General features: G+C 45.4%; 1 protein-coding gene across 1 annotated transcript; it reads right to left on the minus strand.

Annotated features, from left to right (window-relative positions):
* Positions 1 to 241: 241 nt before the first annotated feature.
* Positions 242 to 8813, minus strand: LOC131497483 (endogenous retrovirus group K member 13-1 Env polyprotein-like). The gene is made up of 2 exons (XM_058703791.1): positions 8274 to 8813; positions 242 to 1835 (listed from the first exon to the last, which is right to left on the minus strand). The coding sequence occupies exon 2, from the start codon at positions 1789 to 1791 to the stop codon at positions 748 to 750; it is 1044 nt and encodes a 347-aa protein (XP_058559774.1). The 5' UTR covers positions 1792 to 1835; positions 8274 to 8813; the 3' UTR covers positions 242 to 747.
* Positions 8814 to 9287: the final 474 nt, after the last annotated feature.

Raw genomic sequence — 9287 nt, forward strand, 5'->3', positions numbered from 1 at the left:
GTCGCCATGATAAACTCTCTTACGTGTCTTGGTTTCTTCCAGAGAGGTCCAAGACCACCGAGGGGGCTCGGGGCACTGGATGATCAATCCTTATGTGTGCGTTCCCTGACGAGCCAATCATTAATTATCTTATGAGATGGAAATTCCTATGGGACCCCTTGTCGCGACCGGCGCAACAAACACCAAGATCAGGGTCCTGAGGGTAGGGGAATGTAAGAAAAAAAGAGAGAAGAGAAGACAGTTTGGGAACAGGAGGGTCCCCTGGGCTGATGGCCCAAGTGACGGCTTTATTGTTGCTGTACACAGTCTTTTATATCCAGACTCTTATGGGTCAGGTCATTCTAAGAATAAACAGGTTTCACATAATCGCTGCCCACCAAAACATTTAGTTCTGTGTTTCTTGTGCATTTTCTAGACGGGTCACAAGACCTTGTTGATAAGATTGCTAGCAAAACACAATTCCCATGTTTGTTTCTATCTGACTCGGGGTAGAAAAAGGGAGGTAGCATTACTGCCAACACCTGCAGACCACAGGCTTCAGGAATTAACTTTCTCAGCCTTGACAAGGCTTTCGTATGCCCTTGAAAGTGGGGGAATGGGAGGGGGAACCACTGGGTTGGCTTGAGTCAACAGGGAACGTTGCTCGACCTGGTCTCAGCCTGGTGCTGGGGCCTGGCCTCCCACATGAATGGGAGGGGGAACCACCGGGTTGGCTTGAGTCAACAGGGAACATTGCTCGACCCGGTCTCAGCCTGGCACCGGGGCCCGGCCCCCCACATGTCCCCCTATTGTTTGTAATTGCAACATGTGCATCCTGGCTTGGTATGTGGTAAAGGCAGTAAGACCCCATCTCCAGAAACAACACAGCAAGACAAGTATAACAGATATTATGGAAACAATTCCAATAAAGATCCAAAAGGAATGCTGAAGAATATTAAATAGATTAAACCCATTAAGTTGGTGCAGTATGGTTCCAGTGAGATCTCCAGGGTCAGGGAAACTGAGTGAGCTACTTGCAACAGCATTTATCTCTTCTTGTAGCTGTAAGAGGTCTAAGCTAGTGTTAGCATCATGCCAAATCCCTTGTAAATGACGACGCACTTGTCCCCATGTCATATTGGTATACTCTAAAGGGGTAACACAGATATGCTTATATGCATCATGACAAATTAAAGAAAGTCTGGTACGCAAAACAGCAAACTGATCACCAAGATACATCAACGTTTCTTGTAGTGCCTCTAATTGGGCTTCCAATTTACGGTCTATTCGTTCTTGAGTGGCAAACACCTTGGATACATTATGAGCCAATTCATTTACATGTGATGCCGTTTGGGCACTTTCACATAAGGATATTACAGATACAGTTGCAGAGGCAATTACAGTCACTACTGCTATGAGTCCAGCAATTAAGAGTCCAAGAAACCGTTTGGTCCTGCGCAGCCGTTCACAAGCAGGACAAGTCAGCCGGTATAACTGATGACCATCTTCTTTCACTGGAGTAATGGCTCCGTCTCCAACAATCAGATAGTAGGGTGGAGGAACACAGGCACGCAATTGCAGAACTGGAGAAACATAATATTCTGGAAAACTAAAGCTGTCATTAGTATATATTTTATCAAAGGTAGCATATAACTTCCAAAGATCAGAATGAATTCTTCCTTCAGGGGATTGCAAAGTGGTTTGTGGGATAATCTTGTGGTGTACCTGTACCTTGTTAGGAGGTGGACCCATATCTCTTAAAGGAGCCACTAAAGGTCTCCTTGTTTCCCTTTGCACTTCCAAAATAGCCATAGGTGTTTCTTGAAGGAATGAATGCCAGGCCTTTCGGGAATAATCTGTAATGGTATAGTTTATGCCTTTAGGAGTCATCCTCAATGAAGAGGACTGGGCACATTTACCCCAAGGTGAGTCCCCAGTAAGGCCTTGACCAACTGAGGGGCATATAGGAAGATTCTGAGGGGGATCACACGGTCCAAAAAACATCCATTCTCCTAATAATTCTCTATTTTGCCAATAAGCGGCAACAGAGCGGGGTACCCATTCAGAAGGACGCTTGCCATTTTGCCACATAGTATAAGTAATAGACCGCCCTACTGGTTTCGTACCCAAACACCCATATAAGCAATTTTGTACGGCGTAGACTCCCTTTGCAGGCAGATGGGTACTCCTGCAGAGAGTGCCGTCCAATTTATAGAGGCCGACACAGTGGGCAAAAACCCTGCATCTTCCCCTCCCATAAAGGAGAGATTGGTGTATACTTTGGGTGTGGGGTCTCTCCATGTTACAGGTTGTACTGTAGGAGGACCTACCACGTATGCCCAATAGAGGGCAGACTCCCCGGTTGTAGTGAGAATGCACAGGCATGCCAAGAAGACATGTGTGGCCGTTACCTCTCTACCTGAGGCCATCACTACATCAGTGGCCTGGGTCAGCAGGTTCTTTATCTGTCCCCAGGTGGGTGTACCCGCCTTATGACTCCACCGTTGTCGCTTCTGGGGGGGCTCCGTCACTGTCAATTTGGCCATTTTTCGGTGCAACCGTAATATCTCTGAGGAGCCGAAGCGAGACCCAGCGCGGCGCTTCCTCATCCTGTGGAAAAACACAAGCATACCCTCGCCCTTTTCGAAGGACTGGGTCTGGGCCTTTCCAAATGCCTTCCGGCATATCTTTCCATCTTGCCATCAAGAGAGGTTCTTGATTCCTTCCCCAGCGACGCTCTGCGGCAGTCATCCCTGCTTCATTGACATTTAAAAAATTTAAAACATACAACACAAGAGTGAGATGTACATGTGGGGAATACTTTATCTTTCCCTTTAATATCTCCCCCTCTTTAAGTTTTTGCAGATACTGTTTTAGAGTCAGATGAGCTCGCTCAACAATAGCCTGTCCTGTGGAATTATAAGCAATGCCAGTTGTATGCTCAATTCGGAGTCGGCGGCAAAATTCTGTAAAAGATTTAGAAGTATAAGCACTACCATTGTCAGTTTTTATTTTATGAGGTTTGCCCATTGCTGCAAAGGCAGAAAATAGGTGATTTTGAACATCAACAAATGCTTCTCCTGAGTGGGCTGAAGCATGTATATAGCCTGAGCAAGTATCTACAGACACATGTATATATTGCAATTTCCCAAAAGGTAAATATTGGGTGACGTCCATTTGCCACAAGTCATTGGGGCGAAAACCTCGGGGATTAATGGCATAGACCGGCTGTGGGAAGAATTGCGGACAGATGCCGCATTGTTTAACAATTTGGCCGCTTCACGAGATATTTTGAATTCTCGTCGAAGGGCTGCCGCATTCTGATGAAAATTATCATGACTCCTTTTGGCTGTTTCCAAAGGAGTGGTAATGGGCAGAACTTGCAATAAATGGGTTGCTGCATCGGCTATCCGATTCCCAGCAACTAGGGGACCAGGCAGATCGGTGTGAGCTCGAATGTGGGAAATATAAATTGGAATGTGCCGTAAATTAAGAAGTTTTTGTATAGCATGAAATAGATGATAAAGTTCCTCATCTGCTGTCCGTATAAAGGCAGTGGGAAGCTGCAACACGGCTTTGACAACGTATTGACTGTCAGAATAGACATTTATAGATTCCGGGTAAGTTTTTAGGGCTACCTGTACAGCATAAAGCTCGGCCCTTTGGACAGATTTAGTCATATAATTTAAAGTGATCAAATTTTTATGTTGAGAAGTGACATAATACACTGCAATTTTACCCTCTTTACCAGCATCCACAAAAATGGAAGCAGCATCTTCAATCGGCTGACAAACAATAGGATTATAGGGCAAAATATCTATAAGACTGAAACCTTGTACTAAAGAATCAGAAGGTAAATGAAATTTAATTTGACCTGTAAAATTAGCCAAGGCAAGTTGCCATTCGATGGACTGGGCAAAAGCAGCGTCCACCAGCTTCTGTGCCAGAAAGGCACATGCAATAAATTCTGGATCGTGTCCAAAGAGCTGAACAGCTCGGGATCTTCCTCTAATGATGAGAAGACAAACCATAGATAGCAAAGGATTAATGACATGCAGAGAGTGTAAGGCTAAATGTAGCCATTCGAGTGGGCCATGGGATTGCCACAGAATTGCAAAGGGGATGACTTGAGGTTTTAATATTATTAGATACAAAGGCTGAGAAGGGTCAATTCTAGTGATTTGGGCCTGCTGAATGGCCTGTTCTATATGTCTTATAGCTTCTTTAGCTTCTTGAGTGAGACTTCGCAGGGATGCTGGAGAACTATCTCCTTTTAGAATATTAAACAAAGGCAGTAGTTGTTCTGTGGTGACCCCTAGTGTATTTCTAATCCAATTTATATCTCCTAATAATGTCTGAAAATCATTTAAAGTAGTCAAATGTCCGGTTCTAATTGATACTTTCTGAGGTCGGACAGTTGATTTGGAGATGAGATACCCTAGGTATTCAAAAGGTGCTTCCCTTTGAACTTTCTCAGGGGCAACAATCAAATTATATGCTTTAAGGCATCTTTGAAGAGAAATAAAAGCCTCCTGTAATAATTCCTCAGTTTCAGCAGCCAAAAGTAAGTCATCCATATAATGGATACAATATACATGGGGAAAACTCTGTCTAAAAGGGGCAATTGCTCTGGCCACAAACTCTTGACATAAAGTCGGACTGTTAGCCATGCCTTGCGGTAAGACCTTCCCCTGATACCACTTAGCAGGTTCCTGTAAGTTAGTGGAAGGCAGGGAGAATGCAAAATGTTCTCCGTTGCCAGGGGCCAACGGAATGGTAAAAAAACAATCTTTTAAGTCCAAAACTAGTAATTGATATTGTAAAGGAATGGCCGGTGGGGAAGGGAGGCTGGGTTGCAAAGCCCCCCATGGGCTTCATGACAGCATTAATTGCTCTCAAATCTTGCAGCAACCTCCATTTATTTGACTTTTTTCTCATCACAAAGATTGGGGTGTTCCAGGGACTGGTGGAGGGAACTAAGTGACCTAATTACAGTTGTTCCTCTATGAGGTGAGCAGCAGCCTCCCTCTTTTTTTTTTTTTTTTTTTTTATTTTTTTTTTTTATTTATTTATTTATTTTTTAATATATGAAATTTACTGTCAAATTGGTTTCCATACAACACCCAGTGCTCATCCCAAAAGGTGCCCTCCTCAATACCCATCACCCACCCTGCCCTCCCTCCCACCCCCCATCAACCCTCAGTTTGTTCTCAGTTTTTAACAGTCTCTTATGCTTTGGCTCTCTCCCACTCTAACCTCTTTTTTTTTTTTTCCCTTCCCCTCCCCCATGGGTTTCTGTTACGTTTCTCAGGATCCACATAAGAGTGAAACCATATGATATCTGTCTTTCTCTGTATGGCTTATTTCACTTAGCATCACACTCTCCAGTTCCATCCACGTTGCTACAAAAGGCCATATTTCATTCTTTCTCATTGCCACGTAGTATTCCATTGTGTATATAAACCACAATTTCTTTATCCATTCATCAGTTGATGGACATTTAGGCTCTTTCCATAATTTGGCGATTGTTGAGAGTGAGCAGCCTCCCTCTTAACAGTAGGTAGGGGCCATTGGTCAACCCACACTGGAGTGGAAGACATCCACTGGAGAGGCATAGCGTGGGGAGTTTCCAATGGCCCTAGGAAAAACCCAATCCGAAATGGTCTCTTTTAGGCTCGGGGACATACGGCTCAGGATTCCCCTGCAACTCCTTCCCAAAGCCTTTCCCCTCAATATAGCCCATTTCCTTCATAAGGTGCATAGCAAGATTAGTCTGTTTTTGAATCGGGACTGCCTTAGTCTCCAGAGTCAAATTCATTGCAGTTAATATGTCCCTGCCCCAGAGATTAAGATCTATGTTCAAAACAAAAGGCTGAAAAGTTCCAGTCATACCATCAGGCAGTCTCCAATGTAAATAATCAGAGCTTTGCAACGGAGCAGAGGCATAACCAACACCTTTAATTGGAATATTAGTCACTTGAGTAGGCCATGTGACAGGCCAATTTTTTTGAGCAATAACTGAGACATCTGCACCTGTATCCACTAGTCCCTCAAAAGGGACTCCTTGGATATGCAATGTAAGCATGGGCTTTTCTACAGAGATCACTTTAGCCCAATAAAGATCTGTGGAGCTGAACCCCTGATTTCCCCGGTAAGGTTTAACAGCCTTATTATTAGAGGATATCCGGGGTATCAAGATCAATTGTGCTATGGGAGTCTTGGGCTCAAGCACCAAAGTTCCCATAGTTAAGCTGGCCAAAATTTTTATTTCTCCAGTGTAATCTTCATCAATAACTCCAGGATAGAGCATCAATCCCTTAAGAGTCCAGCTGGATCTTCCCAATAATAACCCCCAAGTATTCCTGGGTAGAGGCCCCCATATCCCTGTGGGGATGGCTTTGGAGGGCTGACCTCCTTCTAGGTAAACGGACTGAGCTGGGGTAAGATCTAAACCGCGGTGTAGTTGGCTAATACCTGGGAGGTCTCCAGTGTTGGACACAATGGGTGAGAAGGTGCCTGTGGGAACATTGGCGCAATTGTTTGAGGGGCCTGCGGCTGGCCCCGCTCCCAGTTTCCCTGAAGAGGTTCGCCATTACAATCAGTTTTAGAGCGGCATTCATTGACCCAGTGATATCCCCGTCTACATCTGGGACAAATAACTGCCGGCTTGTTATTAATGTTAGGGCCACTTGGCAAACCGGGGGTAGTTGGAATTATTTCTTTACTACGGCATTGGGCCTTCATATGGCCCTTTTGGCCACATTTGAAACACACTATTCCACCCAACTTCCTTGGATTAGTTCTTACGTTTTCACCCTGAAGCTGGGCATGCACCTGTAAGGGGTCCATTCCCTTTAAGGCGGCTGCCAAAGTAATGCCCTGAATATAAGATGGTCCAATCTCAGCACATAGCCTAATATAATTCTCCAAGGTACCCTGATTTTTCCAAGGACGAATGGTTGCCTGACATGCAGAATTAGCATTTTCATAAGCCAGTTGTTTTACAATAATGGTACCTGCCTCCCCATCAGTAACGATACGACTGACTGCAGTCAAAAGGCGCCCAACGAAATCCTGGTACTTCTCATCTGGCCCTTGCCTAATTTTAGACAATTCCTCAGTTCTTCCCCCTGTGGAGGGGAGTTTTTCCCAAGCTGTAATGGCACAGGTATTAATTTGATTATACGCAATTTCAGGATAATTCAGCTGGAGGCCCACATCATAATATTGTCCTGTACCTGTGAGCATGTTGAAATCCACTGGTATGTTAGTTCTTTTATTATACATAGCCTGTTTTTCAGCATTCTCTGCAAATTCTGCTTTCCACAAGAGGTTATCTCTCACACTCAAACAAGCCTGAGCAATGACCTTCCAATCTCCTGGGCACAACGCCTCCCTGCTCAAATTATCAAGCATAGACAGGGTAAAGGGAGCTGTTGGACCATACTGGGCTGTAGAGGATTTCAAATCTTTCAGCAATTGAAAACTTAGGGCGGAGTACACTCTCTGTCCCCCTGCTGAATAACAGGGTCAGCGTGAAAAGCAGAGGTATCTTCCCCATACTGTGTTGCTTGATACAGAGTCCGCTGCAAAGGAGTAGCTCCCATAACGGGGTAAGGTTCAGTGGACTGTTGATTCTGAGTAATAGGGAAAGCCAGCCGAGGTAAGCCTCTATCTGGTGCCTGAAAAGAAGGTCGTTTTAAAGGCAACTTCTGGACCAGAGGGGCCAAGAAGGCAGGCGTCCTCTGGTCTTCCAAATACGGCCCATCATCCCCCTGATCCCCAAAAGGAGAGTCATCATTTTCTGGATCTTGCACAGATAACTGTTCTAGGAGGGGGAGAGGAGGTAAAGGTGAAGGCACCCGTGACTGTCCCGAAAGGGCATTGAAAGTAGTTTCTGGAGGGAGAGGAGCATCTGAAGTCACTAAGGGTTGGGCTACTTCCGAGCTAAGAGAAACTATTTCAATAGAATCCTGCGGATCAAGGACCTCCTTAATACAGGTCCAAGTAGACCACAAAGTCCCTGGAACTGCAGCCCCACGAATCTTCATTTGATTTTTAAGTTTCTGACCAACTCGCTGCCAATCCTTTAAATCAACTGTACCCCCGTCTGGAAACCATGGGCAATAATCATGCACTATGTCAAAAAATTCCCTAAGGGCTGACTGAGAAACCTTAATTCCCTCTCCTTCATAAGAGCCTGCAAGGCAGTTACAAAATATCCCTGTTCCGTAGACTGTTTCTGTCCCATAGTTTTACTCCCGTCGTCTGTGCTGCTGGCACAGTTCCCCTACCTGAATTAGACGTCGCGCGGTCCGCTTTCACTTTCCTCCTTGTTGTCTCAGGTCCCTGTTCGGGTGCCACTTGTCGCAACCGGCACAACAAACACCGAGATCAGGGTCCTGAGGGTAGGGGAATGTAAGAAAAAAAGAGAGAAGAGAAGACAGTTTGGGAACAGGAGGGTCCCCTGGGCTGATGGCCCAAGTGACGGCTTTATTGTTGCTGTACACAGTCTTTTATATCCAGACTCTTATGGGTCAGGTCATTCTAAGAATAAACAGGTTTCACATAATCGCTGCCCACCAAAACATTTAGTTCTGTGTTTCTTGTGTATTTTCTAGACGGGTCACAACAAGACCTTGTTGATAAGATTGCTAGCAAAACACAATTCCCATGTTTGTTTCTATCTGACTCGGGGTAGAAAAAGGGAGGTAGCATTACTGCCAACACCTGCAGACCACAGGCTTCAGGAATTAACTTTCTCAGCCTTGACAAGGCTTTCGTATGCCCTTGAGAGTGGGGGAATGGGAGGGGGAACCACCGGGTTGGCTGAGTCAACAGCGAGACGTTGCTCGACCCGGTCTCAGCCTGGCACCGGGGCCCGGCCTCCCACACCCCTAGACGTCTTGAATAGTATCCTCAGACACTTCCACTAGGGTTTCTGCCACCTGAAAGCACCATTCGACCAGAAGGAGCAAGTGTCCCTTCTCTTCAGAGCTCAGTGATTCAGCCTCTCATATTTCTAACCAGAAAATGGATTCAAGCCTTATATTAATAAGATCAATTAGTTTCATGCCAAATTAAAACAACCAACCCATCCACTTTCCCCCTCTAGGTTATTCCCACCTAGAGAACATTACCGTTCAAATCAAAGTCATGACCATGACTTTGACCAACACAAATTTGGGACGTCCGGATATCGCCAGATACACCTGTGAAATGTGAGCAGTCAGAGGGGCACAAGGGGCTGTGCTGGTTCCGAGGGCCACGTTCCAGATGATCTGCACCCCCCAGCCACCCCCTGCCCA

This window comes from Neofelis nebulosa, chromosome 16 (assembly GCF_028018385.1).
Source record: "Neofelis nebulosa isolate mNeoNeb1 chromosome 16, mNeoNeb1.pri, whole genome shotgun sequence".
Lineage (NCBI taxonomy): Eukaryota > Metazoa > Chordata > Mammalia > Carnivora > Felidae > Neofelis > Neofelis nebulosa.